Raw genomic sequence first — 19,625 nt, 5'->3', positions numbered from 1 at the left:
CAGTGGAAGTTTTCACATACAGAAGCCAAATTTTGCTCTTCTGTTTCAGATGAAGGCAACGTCAAATGAAGAGGAGGAGGAGGAGGAAGATGATTTTGATGAGGTTCCAGAGAAAGAAGGATACGAGCCTCACATTCCTGATCATCTACGTGCCGAGTACGGTCAGTTAGCGTGTACACACACACACACACACACGCATACAGTGTGGATCAAAGCAGTGGTAGAGTTCAGGGGAAGCTCTTCTTCGGGGGTTTTATGATCATACCAGCAGGCAGCAGCTTAAAGCATGCTTGTGTGGTTGTGGAGAGGTGTGTCCTGCTGGAGATGATAGACAGAAACATGACGCATCATCGCCCTGAAGTCCACATTAACTGTGATCTATGCGGGATCTTTTTCATAAGGTTGGGTTTGGTCCAACAGGATAACTGTTCTAGTATATCTAGAGCTAGTATTAGCAGCCGGTCAGGTGTGTATGTGTGCCTGTGTGTTGTACACCCTTCTGTTGGGATGCAGCCTCTGTTTGCAGCCGAAGCGTGTGGACAGACAGGAGACGGCGTGGCAGAGACGCCACATGTCCACGTCTTCAGGCAGGCAGCAGTGAACACAGTCCTGCTCAGTCATCCCCATTCAGCTACATGGGTGTGTGTGTCGAGTTAATCACACCCCAACACGTGTTGACACTGCTCTGACTGCTGGCTCAGCCTCGTCGTTGTGGGAGGGGCCAGTTGATCTCTGAACCCGGTGAGCCCATCGCCATCTTCCTCCATCCAAACCTGAGTCAGTCTGTCTCCTCTCCACCTCCCTCCATCACTAATCAATTAGAGGCTGCAGTAATTAGATGTTATCTAGTTTGTGTGTGTGTGTGTGTGTGTGTGTGTGTGTGTGTGTGTGTGTGTGTGTGTGTGTGTGTGTGTGTGTGTGTGTGTGTGTGTGTGTCATGGTGATTAGTGGGCTAGGTAATGATCTAAGGGGCCGTACCAAATTAACAATGCAACCTCTTTAATGAGCTCCTATTAGCCCATGCACCTAGCTCTTACCACACACACACACACACATTCTGCTGCTTTCTTTGAGCGGAGATGTTTGTCCTCCTCGATGACCCATCCAGACCTGCTTAAGAACATTCCTTCATGAACACACCGTCCCGACGACACATGCAGAAAGTAGACACCGTCCCGACGACACATGCAGAAAGTAGACACCGTCCCGACGACACATGCAGAAAGTTGATGATTTTTGACATTTTTAACTCTTTTTGCTGCGATGCTCTTTGTTTTATGATGAGAAGCACAGGAAATTATTAATTTTCAAAATAACTTATGCAGGCTGCTTTTATGTGCTTTTATTGTTGAAACACTTTAAAGATTCTCAGAAACATATTTAATTAAATAATTTATTTTAAAATATGTTTTTACATTGATACATTGCTTAATTTGACATCTGAATTTGAAGCTTATGTGCTCATAAAAAAAACAAGCTTTGACTATGAAAACACTTGCATTTTGAAATATATTAAACAAGACATAATTCAGTAAAACTGTCATCATGGAATAAAAGTGTCAATAATTGAACAAATAATACATGCTAAAGAAATGTTTAAATACCAAAGTAAGGCTAGAACCAGCTATTACTGAAATAATAAATGTGAATGCCCATTTGTTGAACTATGCTGAATGATTGAAATGAAATTGGAAAAAATATCAAAAGTGACATATTTTGAGACATTTGCAAATAAATTCCTTTGCTCCTAGAAGTGTGCAGCTGAGACCAAAAGTTCACATTGAGCAGCCTGCAGAACTGCACGCCATCACACAAGCAACAGCCAACAAACAACAACAGAGCTGTATGTTAAATGCTGCATTTGAACCAGTGCCTTGTATGTGTACCTTTGTACCGGTGCAAAAAATGGACCAATCGCTGAGCTGAATTCCATTTCGTCTGGGCCATGGAGCTGGGCGTCTCTCACCAGCATTTGGTGATTGAGACCCATAAGTGGTAGCACCATGAACAAAGTGAGACTGGGCTCCTTCTAACTCCATGTGTGCCGAGTCAGTGTTAACAGTTAGAACCGTGACAGGTTCTGTGAGTATAGGCCGTTGCTGTTGTCTTTGGAACGCCAGCGCCGCCCACTCCCGAAGTTGTAGGATGGTTGTGGTGTGCAGATTAGCCAGAACTCCGAGATGATGGCTAGTGGCAGGATGGAAATTCTGCACAAAGAGGGATTTAAAGTTCTCATCCTCTTCCACACGAGGCTCTTCTTTGAACCGAAGAAGGCGTTCAGAAGGCGATGGTAGTATTCCTGTGGGACTTTGTGTCTGCCCTGCTTTACAGCGATGGCGACTGACAGACCCGAGTGGGGGAAGTCATTAGAAAACTCTTTTTCTAATACGTGGCAGAGAGCAGCATAGTCGGTGCAAACACGTCCGGTCTGTCTCTCTATGAACTTGCTAACCTCGCGGCTAGCTGTCAGTTTGATCAAGTAGATACGATCATGAATAGAAGCATGTGGGTATCCTCTCAGATAAAACTCATTGTCATTCAAGTAAGACTTGGTGTCATGTGACCCACCCGGTTTGGGTTCAAACCGCAGGATGTTCCGAGAGATCTTATCCAGGTCTCTGTTGGATGGACCCTGTTGGAAGTGCGGTACAGGTGGGTGAGCAGGTGGATCCAGTATGGCGGGACCTGGAGATGTCTTTTCATACTTGAAAGGAGTGAGTGAAGTGAAAGGAGGTCCACCAGAAGCACCTGAGTCAATGAGAAGCCCTCTTTCCTCCTGTGAGGATGCCTTGGTGGCCTGATGTACCTTACAACGAAGCTCTATGAGTTTGGTTGCTAAGCGGTTATTCTGCTTATCTGCAGAGCGGGCCTCATCCCTAGCAGTGTTAAGCTGCTCCTGCAAAGATGCAATCTGTTGCTGTTTTGCATCTAAATGCCTTTCATAGGCGTTAACTTCAAGACTCGAATCGAAGTCTCTTGGGCTTGACTCACTTCATCCAGCTGTGTCTCAGTTGCCACTAATGTTCGTTTAGTGTTCTGCAACTCCTGTTCCAGGGTGTCATTCTGTGCCCTGAGTTAATTGTTCTCTTCTGTCAGAGAACCCACCTTGTGAGCTTTATTTTGCGCAGCTACTTCAAGTTGGTGTTGAAGAAATTTATTTTCTTCAGTAACCTGTGTGAGTTTCTGCCATTGACTCTTAAGTTTTGTAGCAGTCTGTTCGACTACTTGATGTGCTTGTCTTAACTGGGCGAACAGAACTGTGGAGAGGCTGCCTAACATTTTAGTTAGAGCCTTATCTTTGGGGGCCTTAGCCTCCACCTGAGCTAACAAATCATCCATGATAGATTGCAGGTGATTTGGATCGGTGCCTAAAACGTTATCCACGTAACCTGGTAAAATTTCAAAAGTTAAGTCCCGGATTATCTGCTCTTCAGCCTCAAAAGCATCTCCCTGAGGGGAGAGTGCAGCCTGAGCAGACGTCATGTTAGTGGGAATAAATGGTACCAAGCACAACAAAAGTAACAGCAAGTTGGATCTATTTACCAAGCACCACTGGAGCCAGGTACACAATTATGAGCAGTGTCAAGCTAATTTTGTTAAAGCCTAAATAAATCCAAGTGAAACAAATGAGGGTAAACAAATTCAAAGTCACTATTTGTTAAGTATTTGTTGCTTAACTTAGTGAATGACCCTAAGAATTAGATAAGTTAAATGAATAAAGAAAAATAATAAAAAAAAATTGATTAAAGTTAAATGAGTAACCTTAATTAAAATACAAAAGCTTTATTTTAATTCAAAAGTGGGTGAAACTAGTCAATTATTGTTAAACAACTTTGCATTACTGGTTGCACACCAAGTCAAATCACTATTTTTGTAATTACACCCAGTGGCCAGAGGTGGCGCGTGGTACCTGAGCACGGTTCAAGGTGTAAGTACACTAATCCCCCACACGATGGAGGCAGAGCTGCCTGAACACGGTTTCACGTGTAATTGAAGTAAGTCGCCACTAAATGGCGTCGGATTTCTATGACTCAAGAGGGGGATTCCCCGTGACTGAAGGCGAGCAAGCTGACTTCAGCTGTGACGTTTTAGCTCCACCCCCCGAGTGTCCCCTGCTGTAACGGAGAATTACTGTTAGTACCTTAGATAATTCAGTTATATTCACTTCTTCAACAGTTTACAGCACAGCAGGGCACAGTGGCCACAAAAATGTTTTATCCACATAGCTTCTGTCGTGGCAATCAAAGCAAGCTCTTGCCTCGCAAAACTTTCCTCTTACGGTATTCAGCGACACGGCAGCTATCAGTCTGCAGCACAAAAGCATTGAACTCAGCTTCACTTCTGAGCAACAGTCCCTTTTCCTAAGGGATTTAAAAATGATCTACATGCAGGAACTCGCTGCATGGATCTTATACGCCTCCAGCTGTGTTCACGGCGGACAAAACAACTTCCTCAGTCGATCCGGGTAGCTACTCCGGCGTGAGGTGGAGGTTCTGAGCCAAATAAAATTACCTGGAACACGCAATTTAATTAATCTTCACTCAGAGTGGATCAAATCTATGCTGGAACACTTAAATTTTCCTTCACAAATTAAGTGTTTGAACACTACTGGCATGCACTCTGATCAGACAAACTCTGGGGTTTACAGTTTCTTGCCGACCCAGCTCAAAAACACGCTTTTCACATATAAACTCATAAACAGAGAAGTATGCTCATGCTCCGCTTAACCCAGCACTCAACAACAAAACAGCAGAAACAAGACTCACTTTGGAAGGATTTGTTTTCAGACGCCTCACACGGGGCACCAGAATATGTAGCGTATTATCATTAACATTAACCTGGGATCTAATGTCGGAGCGACAGTGGGTGTTTTTAATTATTAAATCGCTGTGTCCTTAGGCAAGCGGACGATCTCGGGGCACCACCCAGAATTTGTTATACGGTCAGGCAGGGAATACCGTAATATGACAATGATATTTGTCTAATAACAGATAACCATCAGTCTCAAAATACGCTTACTGTAAGTTCTTGTCAGATGGAACAAATCACTTCTCAAAGATTGATCACGCTACCACGACTTCTTGAAATATAACACACTTGATTTTAACCGGTGTGGTTTTTGATAATCAGGCACAAATTAAATTAAAAATGTAAACCAGAAATAGCATCAGCAAGCATCAAATAATGAATTAGCCAAGGAGAGAGAGAGAGAGAGAGAGTGAGAGAGAGAATGGAAGCTTGAGCTGAGCCAACAACAAAAATGTAAAATAAAATTATTAAAGGTAAAGTTATGTAGGCAGCTTACATAACTTACACAACAAGGAAGGTTGGAAAGATGGCAAGTCTAATGAAGTTAACTATGTCAGGGTAGACTATCAGGCGGATACCGGGGGAATGGATTTAAAAAGGGCAGATTCTGCTTACTAAGACACCAGCTGGTGATCTGAGACAGTGGAATAATGGGTCTACCTTATTCAGCGTCGGTGGTCGAGAACCTGAACCTTGGGTCCAGTGGGCAAGGATTCAGTGGTCGTCCTGATACTTGTCCAAAGGGGGCCTCCGCAGATGTCAGGAGCTCGCCTGGAACCGCCTGGTTCGACGTCTGAAACTGGACCCCACTCCGATAAGAATCCACGGGTCACGGGTAGCGGCAAAGTCCTGGGATCGTTGGACAAGTAACGTGCGGGTCGTCCTTACGTTATTGATCACAGTCTTGGGGAGGCCGGAGTGTGACTTGATGTCAGAAGCAAAAATTGTTCAGCCAGAATTGAATAGGGTTTTCTGGTGTTAAGCAGTCGAGCGAGCTTACTGTAATAAAAAAACGAACGCGGCGCCAGACAGACAAAAACACGACAAAAGCACACACCAAACAAAAACAAAGAGAAAAAACCAAAAAGAGAACAAGACAAACAAGAAGAAAACAAAACGAGAGAAAAAGTAAGACGAGAAAAGCAAAAAAACGAGAGAGTTCGGGGAAGACCCGCAGTTAAATTTGCCGGCGCTCTGGGGCGGACTTTAGATTATCCAATCAGAGCACAGGGGTCAGGAACATGGAGTCTGAAGGTTTGGTCAAAATACTAAGTTCTTGGGGAATTAAACTTAACATTTTTCCAACCTCAAAACATGTCTATAAAATCCATTTATAGATGAGAAGAAGTATGAATGATCCTTATAAACATGAACCTTAGAACAGTTTTGCTGCTGTCAAACGGGGAAAAGGTTTGTTAACATGTACAAGACATTTCAAATACATTTTATCGAGGATTTTTTACTTTCCACGGACCTGGTGGGTCAAGAAATCATTTCCACACAACAAGTTGTTACTTTGAGTCAGTCGTTAATAACAACAGCATATAATGTTTATCCCGGTGTATTTAATCAGCCTGAAATGCGTATCTCAACCTGTTCGAGGGTGTCTGCTAGATGGCACCATTGCTCCATCCAAGGAATCACAGAAATGAACTAACTTGCTAACTTCTGTGGATTTCAAATCTGAACAATAAACCAAAGTCTTGGATTAATTTAGAAAGGAAGAAGAGTCCATTTATCCAGGTGTGCTGAGGATACATCCAGTATCTTATACAGTTTTAGAGTTCAGAGCTTAAAGGTCCTGCTCTGGAATCTGGTCTTTGTGTGCTGTGGATACAAAGGGACCTCCTGGGGTGATGGACAACAGGCTCTTACCAGGGTCCAACTTCAAAAGGGTGCCACAGTCTGTCTGTGTAGACATTTTAAACCAGGAACAAGATAAAACCAGCATGGGTTCCTGGTTTAACATGGAGGTCTGTCTGCAGTATTGAGATGGATCTGAATTTTAGGGCTTTCATTGAGCTTTGTTTTGGAGATGTGTGGATGGACTTCTTTTGAAGTAGAAAGTCATGAGTTCTTATCTGATTCGGGGGTTAGTTCAGCCTTGGGAGGTTGCTACACGTCCAATCACAGGAACGGATTTCAATACATAGACAAAAACTTGAATAACTTAAAAAGTTTAAAATCTTACAAAGACAAAAAGTTGTAGAACATATCTCCAGAACGGGCAGAACAGTTTGATACTTGAATGGTTGAAGTGAGACAAACGTGTCGGAGGAGTAGCGTGGGAAACATTTTGCAGGAAAGACGATGGGAACGGGAACTTGGTGAACCGGACACTGCAAACTGGTGCAGAGCTCTTAAACCCCTGAAACCAATCGCAGAGCTGAATTTTTGCAACGTCCAATGCACAGTGGGTTTGAAAGACTTTCCAGGCTGAATTAATTTTTTACAAAATGTTATATATCTCAAAAACTACACGATTTGAAATGACAAAAGTCATAGCACACATCTCCCAAAGGAGCTGCAGGGTTTGAGATGTGAATGATTGAAGTTACCTGAACGGCGCAGGAGGAGTAGCACGGCAAAGTTTGGTGGAATAATAATAAAAATGGCAGAACAGGATCTCAATAATGTGAATGCCCCCATGGGCATTTACATTATTATTATTATTATTATTATTATTATTATTATTATTATTATTATTATTATTATTATTATTATTATTAATAATAATAATAATAATAATAATAATTTAAAAAAAAAATATATATATAATATATAAATAATAATAATAATATATAAATAATATATAAAGAAGAGGAGCTCAATAATGTGAAGTGCACCTAAATCAAGAATAAATGCATGAATTATCTGGTGAATTAAATATGTTAATACGCGTGTATGAATAAACAAAAATGCCTTCATGGAGTAGATGTATCATTGGACAAACACCTTAAATGATTGATTTATTTTTGTCATTGTGGTTATTTATGGATACAACGTGTCAGTAGGTTCAGAGAGACAGGACACATGTACCGTCTCTAGGTGTTCACATTGGAACACAGACGCAAATCTTTTCTCGCGCGCACACATTCACAGGGCTGCATTTTATAAAGGAGTCTCTGTATGTAGACGTACTGCAGCCTCACACACAGGACTCTTTCTGCCACCCTGGCTTCACCTCTCATGAACAGGTTAGGGTTAGGACATGTCTGTTAATCTCACCATGGCGACGATGGTTCTCCTCTCACTCTCCATGGCGACGATGGTTCTCCTCTCCGTCCATGGCGATGATGGTTCTCCTCTCCGTCCATGGCGACGATGGTTCTCCTCTCCGTCCATGGCGACGATGGTTCTCCTCTCCGTCCATGGCGACGATGGTTCTCCTCTCCGTCCATGGCGACGATGGTTCTCCTCTCCGTCCATGGTGACGATGGTTCTCCTCTCCGTCCATGGTGACGATGGTTCTCCTCTCCGTCCATGGCGACTATGGTTCTCCTCTCCGTCCATGGCGACTATGGTTCTCCTCTCACTCTCCATGGCGACGACAGTTCTCCTCTCACTCTCCATGGTGACGATGGTTCTCCTCTCACTCTCCATGGCGACGATGGTTCTCCTCTCACTCTCCATGGCGACGATGGTTCTCCTCTCCGTCCATGGCGACGATGGTTCTCCTCTCACTCTCCATGGCGACGATGGTTCTCCTCTCACTCTCCATGGCGACGATGGTTCTCCTCTCACTCTCCATGGCGACGATGGTTCTCCTCTCCGTCCATGGCGACGATGGTTCTCCTCTCACTCTCCATGGCGACGATGGTTCTCCTCTCACTCTCCATGGCGACGATGGTTCTCCTCTCACTCTCCATGGCGACGATGGTTCTCCTCTCACTCTCCATGGCGACGATGGTTCTCCTCTCCGTCCATGGCGCCGATGGTTCTCCTCTCACTCTCCATGGCGACGATGGTTCTCCTCTCACTCTCCATGGTGACGATGGTTCTCCTCTCACTCTCCATGGCGACGATGGTTCTCCTCTCACTCTCCATGGCGACGATGGTTCTCCTCTCCGTCCATGGCGACGATGGTTCTCCTCTCCGTCCATGGTGACGATGGTTCTCCTCTCACTCTCCATGGTGACGATGGTTCTCCTCTCACTCTCCATGGCGACGATGGTTCTCCTCTCACTCTCCATGGCGACGATGGTTCTCCCCTCTGTCCATGGCGACGATGGTTCTCCTCTCCGTCCATGGCGACGATGGTTCTCCTCTCACTCTCCATGGTGACGATGGTTCTCCTCTCCGTCCATGGTGACGATGGTTCTCCTCTCACTCTCCATGGTGACGATGGTTCTCCTCTCCGTCCATGGCGACGATGGTTCTCCTCTCTGTCCATGGCGACGATGGTTCTCCTTTCCGTCCATGGCGACGATGGTTCTCCTCTCACTCTCCATGGCGACGATGGTTCTCCTCTCCGTCCATGGTGACGATGGTTCTCCTCTCACTCTCCATGGTGACGATGGTTCTCCTCTCCGTCCATGGCGACGATGGTTCTCCTCTCCATCCATGGCGACGATGGTTCTCCTCTCACTCTCCATGGCAACGATGGTTCTCCTCTCCGTCCATGGCGACGATGGTTCTCCTCTCCGTCCATGGCGACGATGGTTCTCCTCTCCGTCCATGGTGACGATGGTTCTCCTCTCACTCTCCATGGCGACGATGGTTCTCCTCTCACTCTCCATGGTGACGATGGTTCTCCTCTCCGTCCATGGCGACGATGGTTCTCCTCTCACTCTCCATGGCGACGATGGTTCTCCTCTCCGTCCATGGCGACGATGGTTCTCCTCTCACTCTCCATGGCGACGATGGTTCTCCTCTCTGTCCATGGCGACGATGGTTCTCCTCTCCGTCCATGGCGACGATGGTTCTCCTCTCACTCTCCATGGTGACGATGGTTCTCCTCTCCGTCCATGGCGACAATGGTTCTCCTCTCACTCTCCATGGTGACGATGGTTCTCCTCTCCGTCCATGGCGACGATGGTTCTCCTCTCCGTCCATGGCGACGATGGTTCTCCTCTCACTCTCCATGGCGACGATGGTTCTCCTCTCCGTCCATGGTGACGATGGTTCTCCTCTCACTCTCCATGGTGACGATGGTTCTCCTCTCCGTCCATGGCGACGATGGTTCTCCTCTCCGTCCATGGCGACGATGGTTCTCCTCTCACTCTCCATGGCGACGATGGTTCTCCTCTCACTCTCCATGGCGACGATGGTTCTCCTCTCCCTCTCCATGGCGACGATGGTTCTCCTCTCCCTCTCCATGGCGACGATGGTTCTCCTCTCCCTCTCCATGGCGACGATGGTTCTCCTCTCCCTCTCCATGGCGACGTTGGTTCTCCTCTCCCTCTCCATGGCGACGTTGGTTCTCCTCTCCCTCCATGGTGACGTTGGTTCACCTCTGGCTTAGGAACAGAATGTGACGGATGAAAGTGATGAATCTGCGGTGCGAGAAGAGCTGGACAGACGAGGAGTGCTGCTGCTCCTCATCATATCAGCTGCTCTCTTCTCCTCTAATTTCTGTGATTATTAGACTTTTGGATCTCCCACTTCTCTTCTCTGCAGGGAATCACATTCATCATTTTCCCACATTTCCTCTCTTCTCCCCCCGACCGTCCAGTTATCTCTCCTCTTATCCCCCTCTTTGCTGTCAGGACACTATCTCTCTCTTTCTCAAATTAACATTTTAATTACAGGCCCTGCTTAACCCTGGAAAATCAATACTTCTCCCCACTGTCTCCCTCTGCAGCCTTGCAAACAACTCTCACACCCCACACACACACTGTCCACGCTTCCTACATTGATCCATGCCGTGCACGTCATCCCAACAAGCCTTCTCCTTTGAAGAGCGAGGCAGCTTCATCTGTACAACACGCTTCATGTACCGGACCAATCACAGTGCTTCACCTCCACATATTAAAATATAAATATATAAAAGTATTAAAGCTGTAACAGTGCCCTGCAGGAAGCATCAAAACTCTTTTCAACATGAAACCAGATAAATTAAAGGTGAAACACTAAAGTAGATGAAATGCAGAGATGAAAGTTGCAGTGTGGGAGAAAAAGCAGCAAATAGAGCAGTTTTTAACCCAGATGTGGAACAGCTGGGAGTCTCAGCAGACCTGCTTTCTGGGAGTTTGTTCCACACATCAGGAGCAGAAAAACCCAGCGCTGCCTCCATGTTTGGTTCTGACTCTGGAACAGAACGTAGACCTGGTCCTGACGGCCTGAGGGATCTGCAAGGTTCACAACAAACCACAAGGCCCTGAACGTATTCTGGTCAGAAACCATTCAGGGTTTTATAAGATATCAGCAGGATTCTGTCACTTCTTCGGCAGATCTGAGGACTGCAGTTCTATGATCCAGGTTCCTGGTATTAGTGAGGACTGGAGCGGCAGCATGCTGGACTAACTGCAGCTGTCTCCTGGACTTTGTTTGGAGACCTGTAAGGACAGCGTTACAGTAGTCTGTGGACCACCACAGGTCTTTTCAGTTCAATCAGATTTATTGCCACAGATAGACACAAGTACTCCTCGTGCTTTAAGCTGGATTTAAACCCATTAGCTGGGGTTCTGAAGAGTCCGACCCAGTTCCTCAGCCGGTCTAGTGAGATGCCGTGGCCGACTGTGTCAGACGCAGCTCTGAGATCCAGCTGTACAAGGACGGAAATGTCGCTGCTATCCGAGCAGATGCCATAAGGACGTTAACTGGAGCAGTCTCAGTGCTGTGTTGTGGCCGAAACCTGACTGGTCGACATCAAAACGCTTCTTTGGTGTCAGGACGTTGTGTAGCTGCTGAAAGCGCTGCTTCGGGTCACATAACCTCCTTCAGAGCCAGAACCAGGCAGGAAAACCTCCAAAACCAAAACCAGGTCGCAAAACTCCCTGCAGAACCGGAACCGGGAAGGAAAACCCCCATCAGAACCAAAACCAGCAATAAAATGCGTCCAGGAAACAAATACCAAATCACAGAGATGTCTATTTGCAATTGATCAGTTTTATCACAGGACGGCAGAGTTCAGATTTGTGCGCTGGGTAATCCATGGGAAATTATTCCTTCACATCTTCTTGTTCAGTAGAATATAGACGTGTAGTAAGTAGACTGTGCTTTTCAGCCATGAACTTTGTCCACTGTGGGAGTGATCTGTCAGTCTGACCCAAAACACTCAGGTCAGTCCTAATAACGTGTGGGATCAGCATGTTGGCTTACCACTTGCCTCTGATCTCTGCTGGTCTGGGTGTGTGCTGAAGTCCTGCTCCGTCCCCAGAGACCTGGTCCATGTAAGCCGACCACACACAGATGCTTCATCCTGGACTGCAGGTCTGTCATCATTCCTGCCAGCGCTGGAAACGAATGTCTTATTCAGCCTTAAATAAAAGCAGCGGTGTCAGAAAAAATATATACATATACAGTGGTGTGAAAAAGGGTTTGGCTCTTCTCGATTTCTATGTTGCGTCTCTGACATCGATGTCGTGTGCGATAATGGTGGTCTGTCAGGACGTCATAAAATAAAACTGGGCATCAAGCAAGACAATGCCACGTCTCTGCACCTCCGTTGGGTGAGTCATTGTGGTCAGATTCTGTGATACAGAGTTCAATAAGCGCAGAGTCACCTGAGCGGTAATACGAGTGGAAAACCCATCGTCAGGAGCGCTAGCAACAGCGAGAGTGGAACTAGCTGTAACATTGAGCAAAAGAGGATTCAACACATTTAAAGCAGAAGAGTGCGTGACGTACGGCTGTAACAGAATAACATGGTAAACAGGCTTTTCTGCTCCTCTCAGGAGTAAACAAAACACAAGCTTTGTCACGCAGACATTCTTGGATGGTGTAAGAACCGGAGAAACGTGGCTAGTGACAAACCTGGAACCGGCAGTAGTACTAGAACACGGTCCCCTACCTTGATCTGACGGAAATCTGTGGTCACACTTACGTTTCATAGTCAGTCCTTTCTTCACTGCTTGTCCAGTTCAGGGTGTCGGGGAAACTGGAGTCTATCCCAGCAATCATTGGATGAACGTTTACGGCAACAGTGTTCTCGGCTTTAATCTTCTGATCCTGTCAACAAGGACTGACGCTATAAAGGTGTCGGAGAAACCACCATCATAGCCTTTTCTTTCTGAGCACCTGTCTACACACAAACAGTGTAGGTCTGATTTCCTGGCCCTGGAACACATCTGGGCCGATGGGTCTAACTTTACCACCTTCAGTGTTACTTAAGAAAATGACAACAACCTTTACCAGTAGCGCCGGGCATGCAACGATGTTGTCAGGTGCAGAAAATGAACTGGTCGGGTGTGCAGCCCAATTCTACCCCCTGGAGAATCATACTGTAACCAGCTGAGGATGAAGCGGACATCAGCCAGTATAACAACCTGCAGTGTCACGTGCTCTTCCTCCTGGTTGGTGGCATTTCCACCAAGGGAAACCAGTCCGTCCAGCACAAACAATTCATAGCAAGGATAAAGTGTTCAATCAAGTCCTGCAGTCATCAGACTCTGATCTGATCTCCCGATTAACAGCCCTCCTCCTTCTCAGCTGGGCAGTCTGGGTGAGTTGGCCAGGACATGCCCAGTTTTATGGCAGTAAAAACACTGTTCTTGCAGAGTGTCAGGTACAACAGAATGTTTTTTTTTGTTTTTTTTTTTACATAAGTGATAAATGATCTTGGGGTAAGAACATATTCATCAGCTGATGGCGCTGCAGCAGACAGTTACCTTTTGTTCATTCAGTGAACTATACACTAGCAAACAATCCTTAAACTCCTCCAATAGGACCATTTCCTAGTCTGAAATGTTACATACTTTGTGGCAAACTCCATGTAGGTCTGATACAGGGCTTCTATAAGCCATGAACTTCTGGCTATATATCTATCATAAGATAGCAGGTGTCACAATATACTTTAAGCTGTCACTCAGGGAAAGGGGAGTAACAACTTCTTGTGCTTTTCCATGAATTTTACATTGCATGAGAAGGGGCCGTATATCAGGAGGCAACTTTAAAGCTTGAGCAATACGCTCAAGACCAGTGAAATAGCTGTCCACCTTAGCCTATCTAAACTCTGGCACCAAGGGGTAAACCTGGCCACATCCAAAGTGCCGGTTTATTGGAGAACAGAGGAGAATTGGTGACGGTCGCAAAGGTCTGCACAGCACTAACTCGGGCCTGGGAGTCAAGTCAGAAAAGATGGAATAAGTTATCCTCCTGCAGTGGAAATGTTTAAACAGAAAACATGAATACGCTAGAGATTACAGGCCAGTCAGCTGACTTCTCACTACATGCAGATCATCTGTGGAGCTGGTTTTCCATGAGGATGTGTTGAACCACCGTTCTGTTTCCAGGTCTGGATGCCTCACCTTCCACCTCCACAGCATCCGTCACAAAGAAACAGCCTCCTACAAGAAGATATGCAGCTCCTCTTCCTTCTCCATCCAGCTCCTCTTCATCCTCCAGGCGTCTGAAGAGGCTGTTGGAGGAGGAGCAGGATCCGACTTCAGCTGCTGCCACTCTGCGCCTCCTCAGACAGAAGATCCCTTTTCCCACAGAGTCCAGGTGAGCAGTCCATTTCTATCTTTCTGTCCCGCCAGTCCTCACTCATCGCCTCATCCCTTCATGTGTCTCCTCCAGGAGCTGCTCCTCTGACCCGCCTACATCTCAGTCCTCCTCAGACCAGAAATGTGTTGACGCTCCGGTGGTACCATTCGGTTTGGACCTGTACTACTGGGGCCAGGAGCAGCCCAACGCTGGCAAGATCATCAAGTAACAACACACACCTGAGTTTTTAGATCTCGTAAACACCAGCCTTTTTGTTTGAATCTTAGTTCATTTGCCTAGAAAGTTTGCTTCTTTTGCAGACTTGTAAACATGCAAATTCATCCTGATTGGAATAAAAGAAACAGACATTTTTTGATAGATTTTGCTGTTAGGCTTCAGCGGACTAGTAGAATAATGTGAAAGGGGGGTAGCACAGTGAGGTAGGAATAAAAGAACAAGCTTTATTTCCTCCATATAAGCTCAGGTGGCTTGATCGGCAACTGTTGATGAAACAGGTTGGAATCAAACTGGTCTCCCGCTTGCCAGGTAAGCAGGTTCTCCTTTGGGCCAACTGGACTGACTGAGGAATGACAGGACAGAACAGAAGCCCAGGAGGGGACAACAAGATGTATTCACTCACAGACTCACTGCGAATGCTCGTCCTTCCAGACGTGATTCAGGTTGAGAAGAGGGCTGAGACAAAAGGCGGTCAGTACTGGTAATTCAGAGACTGCTTCAGACGGATCCTAGACAGGGCTGAGCAGAAAGGCAGCTGTCAGGAGAAGCAGAACTGGCAACAGAGGATCAATCTGGACGGTCAGGCATGGGTGCAAAGACAGTCTGGTAACTATGGAGTGAAACAGGAGAAGTTATTTAGGGACTCTGATTGGCGATTGGTAGGTGGCACCAGCAGGTGGAGATGGTTGAGAAAATGGCCAAGCAGGTAGACTGGGAGCCATGGTAGAGCATGACAGAATGTCATGTCCTACTGGAACAGTGTTGGTACCGGACTGAAGTCATCAACCCTAGAATCCGGTCTGACGGTTTCCGTGGCCAGAACCCGGTCTGACGGTTTCCGTGGCCAGAACCCGGTCTGACGGTTTCCGTGGCCAGAACCTGGTCTGGTTGTGTTTATAGGAAAGGTAAAACCTAAAGTTTCAGCAGTCTCTCTCCCCCCTGAAGTCTCACTGCTTAATAAATATGATCTGTTGACTCCAAATAAAATGGATGATGAATCCGATGCAAAGAAAGTGAGAAGTGGTCCTAAAACTCAGCCGAAGGCAAATCAAACCATGAGAAGAGCAAACCTCCATGACCATGAGGACGAGAGACACCATCACCAACTCCACTAGAAGAGATCCAACGCTGATTGGAGACTCCATGTTGCAGCATGTGAGAACAGCAAAGACAGAAAATCCAACTTTTTCTGATACATCCATCAGAAAAAAGATCATCGTCCACACGGGGTCTTGTGGTATTCTGAGGAGGAAAACTGGCTCTGAGATCCAGAAAGACTTTTGTCAGCTGTTGGAGGGAATATGTCACTCTGGAGACGCCATGTTTTCATTTCAGACCCTGTTCCTGCAACGGGGAAAGGAATCAGAGTTTTCAGCAGAATTCTGGGTGTGAACACATGGCTATCCATGCATGTATGGCCCAGGGGATGAAGCTCATTGATAACTTTTGGAACTGTAAGGAACGTTTCAGACCTGATGAGGTGCACCCAGATCTAACTGGAGGCAGATTACTCAGTGCACATCTGCGTCATTCTGTTGGGACGGTAAACCCAAACATGAGCTCAGATAAGAGCAAAGGAGGAGAGGCGAACAACACCCAACTCCCCCTAAAAACCTGTCTCTAACAGACTGCAGATCAGTGTTTGATACTGTGGATCACAGAATTCTGTTGCGCAGACCGGAAAACTGGGTTTGGCCCTTAATTGGTTCAGGTCTGGTGTTATTTTATCACTTTGACTCTGAACGAGTGGCCATGACTTGTGAAGTACCTCAGGGGTCAGTCCTTGGACCTCTTCTGTTCAACTTGTATATGCTCCCTTTGGTCAAATAATACAGAACTTTAACATCAATTATCGCAGTTATGCAGACCACACGCAGCTTTATGTGTCTTTGTCACCAGATGACTGCAGTCCAATCGACATACTGTGTTTGGAGCAAGTAAACCTGGATGGGAGGATTTTCTATAATTACATGAAGAAAAAACTGAGATGATTCTGTTTGGTAGCAAAGGTTCAGCGTTGGTAAACACCTTGAGACTCAAGCTCTGAAAACCACCAACCCAGTCTGAAACCTCAGAGTGTTGAAAGAGCTTTTTCTTTCAGAAACATCAACACGATGAAAAGTTTTGTCTCCCAGTAAGACCAGTAGAAACTCATCCATCATTCATCTCCAGTAGACTGGATTACCGGTTTGGTCTTTTAACAGGACTTTCCAGTAAACCCAGTAGACTTACTGGAATGGTCTTTTAACAGGACTTTCCAGTAAACCCAGTAGACTTACTGGAATGGTCTTTTAACAGGACTTTCCAGTAAACCCAGTAGACTTACTGGAATGGTCTTTTAACAGGACTTTCCAGTAAACCCAGTAGACTTACTGGAATGGTCTTTTAACAGGACTTTCCAGTAAACCCAGTAGACTTACTGGAATGGTCTTTTAACAGGACTTTCCAGTAAACCCAGTAGACTTACTGGAATGGTCTTTTAACAGGACTTTCCAGTAAACCCAGTAGACTTACTGGAATGGTATTTAACAGGACTTCTTAAGAGGAATATTAAACATCTGCAGCTCATCCAGATGATGCTGTTAAACTGGGAAGAAGAGTTCTGTTTCCAGTGTCTACTTCCAGTCAGTGTGGAGCAGCCTACACGCATGCAGCCGGTGCTACAGGCGCGTCCTACAGCTGACAGGCGGCTGTCTGTGATCACTGATGATAACAGACGTGAATCTTTTCCTCCTGCAGGTCTGCCTCTCAGCATCAGTTCTGGGTTCCCATCCAGACGGAGGAGGAGGTGGAGAACCAGGAGCTGCTTGCAGAGAGCAGGAGCAGATGCATCTCCTTCCCTGGCAGCTTTGTTCCCATCAGCCATCACTGCGGAGCGCCGCTTGGAAACGGGAGGCTGTGTCAGCGCCAGGACCGCCTCAAGGTAACGCCCCGTCCTGCTGCTGGAATCTCTGCTTGCCAAACGCCCCGCCACAGCATCTGCTTCTCCTCAGTGTCCTTTCCACGGGGAGATTGTTCCGCGGGATGAGGAGGGCCGGCCATGCAGGAAGGAGGACCGGCGGAGGGAGGAGCAGGAGGTGATGAAGAGGAGGGAGCAGCAGCCAGGTGAGACCGCTGTCACCTCCAACTTTGTTTCCCTTAAAAACTGAAACTCCGACAGCGCCCTGCTGTCCCGCCGTTGCCCCGAAAACGCCCCGATAAAACTATGTGGTGTCAGCGACCTGGAGAAACGTTCACGCCCATGTGGGACGGGTCGCTACGGCGGATGTGGCGAGCAGAGCAGCTGTGTGTATTTGCCGCCGTATCGGTGTGTGTTCAGCAGAGAGGGTCTCCAATCTGCAGGATCTCCCATGGCGTCTTGTTAACCACCAGCCCTCTGTGGGGGTGTGCAGTCCAGTGACTTGTGAAATAGCATCTTTTGTTACCAACTACACTATTGATCCATGAGTCAATCTCTCTCTCTCTCTCTCTCTCTCACACACTCACACACACACACACACACACACACACACACACACACACACACACACACACACACACACACACACACACACACACACACATCAATCTGCCAGTAGGAGGACAGAGGCCTGACAGTGTTTATGGACCATTGGCTTCAGATCCTCTACCTATTTTACCACACACTCTCTCTCTCTCTCTCATACACACACACACACACACACACAGCAGCTCTGCAGCTAATGTGGCTCGCTTTATAAATGTGAAAGCTTAAACCCTGATACATGTTTCTGACGGTCTGATTACTTATCAATACAGAAAAGAGAAAACCTCAACATTCTGTTCCATGGAGAAGGCTGCAGGTGATCATTTAGCCCACCTGCAGTCTTTGGTCAGGTTCAGGTCGGTTTAGTTTGCTGTATAAACTCCAAACACCTGAAACCAGGACATCACAGGCCAGAGCTGGATTGTGATAAACCAGTGATGGTTCCCATGGTAACATATGCCGAATAGCTAGCCTGCTCCAGAGCAGGTTTATGCTCTGGATAGGAGGTCAGCCAGTATAAAAGCACCTTCTCCTGACCAATCAGATCTCTTGGAAACATTCTGTGTCTGTTGGAGTTGGATGGTGGAAGGAGTTAAGGAGAGACTGTATATAGAGATGGGTGGAGCCTCCGTGACGTCACCCGCAGGTTTCTGAATTGAAGCTCGGTGGGCGGTTCCTACCATCACCATCTTGGCAGGGGCATGCGTGTCGTCTCGCCCGGAGCTAACCTGGAGATAACAGGAGCTAACCAGCTAACAGAGGGAAGCGGGCTAAAGCTAAGTCACGTTGTTAACTGGCTAAAAACGTCGGTTGTTCTACGTTCTTCTTACTTGAAGCGGGAGGTCGGGTCCCTGTCAATCAAAAGGACACGCCCCTAAATATGCTGAACTTCGAGATTAATTTACTTTTAAACGGGCGAATTAGAAAAAAATTCACTCCCCCCACAGTTGTCATGAAGGCTTTTTTAACATGGGTAACATCTATGGGTAACATCCCCATTGCTACATAAGTAATGGATGGCTAGACTACCCATAACTATAAGAGCAATGAGCAGAACCTGGACAGTTGGGTCCCGTACATGCAGACTCCAACTCAGGAGATGCTCATATCCTAACTATAAGAATCATGGAAAAGGAAGGTTTTCAGCTCCATCTTAAAGGTGTGGAGGGAGTCTGCCTCCCGAACCCACGGTGGGAGCTGGTTCCATAAGAGAGGAGCCTGATAGCTAAAGGCCCTTCCTCCCATAGTACTCTGTGAGACTCTGGGAACCACCAGTAAACCTGCAGTCTGAGAGCCAAGTGCTCTATTTGGAATATATGGAACTATAAGATCTTTTATGTACAATGGAGCTTGGTCATGGAGAGCTTTGTATGTGAGGAGAAGAATTTTAAACTTTATCCTGGATTTAACAGGGAGCCAGTGTAGAGAGGCTAAAACTGGTGAAATATGATCTCTCCTGCTAGTCCTCATCAGAACCCTCGCTGCA

The 19,625-nt window shown here is 46.5% G+C and overlaps 1 protein-coding gene across 1 annotated transcript in view; it reads left to right on the top strand.

Annotated features, from left to right (window-relative positions):
- The window catches only part of uvssa (UV-stimulated scaffold protein A), a 66,216-nt gene that overhangs the window by 27,770 nt on the left and 18,821 nt on the right, over positions 1-19,625 (top strand). The window contains exons 10-14 of the mRNA XM_079249698.1: positions 50-161; positions 14,205-14,415; positions 14,491-14,622; positions 17,374-17,557; positions 17,628-17,739. Of these exons, the coding sequence (XP_079105824.1) occupies positions 50-161; positions 14,205-14,415; positions 14,491-14,622; positions 17,374-17,557; positions 17,628-17,739 (751 nt within the window). The remainder of the gene's footprint in view (positions 1-49; positions 162-14,204; positions 14,416-14,490; positions 14,623-17,373; positions 17,558-17,627; positions 17,740-19,625) is intronic.

Source organism: Telmatherina bonti (genome assembly GCF_933228915.1).
Source record: "Telmatherina bonti genome assembly, chromosome: 12".
Classification (NCBI taxonomy): domain Eukaryota; kingdom Metazoa; phylum Chordata; class Actinopteri; order Atheriniformes; family Telmatherinidae; genus Telmatherina; species Telmatherina bonti.
Note: the sequence above shows the minus strand (reverse complement) of the source record. Positions and strands in the feature narration are given on the sequence as shown.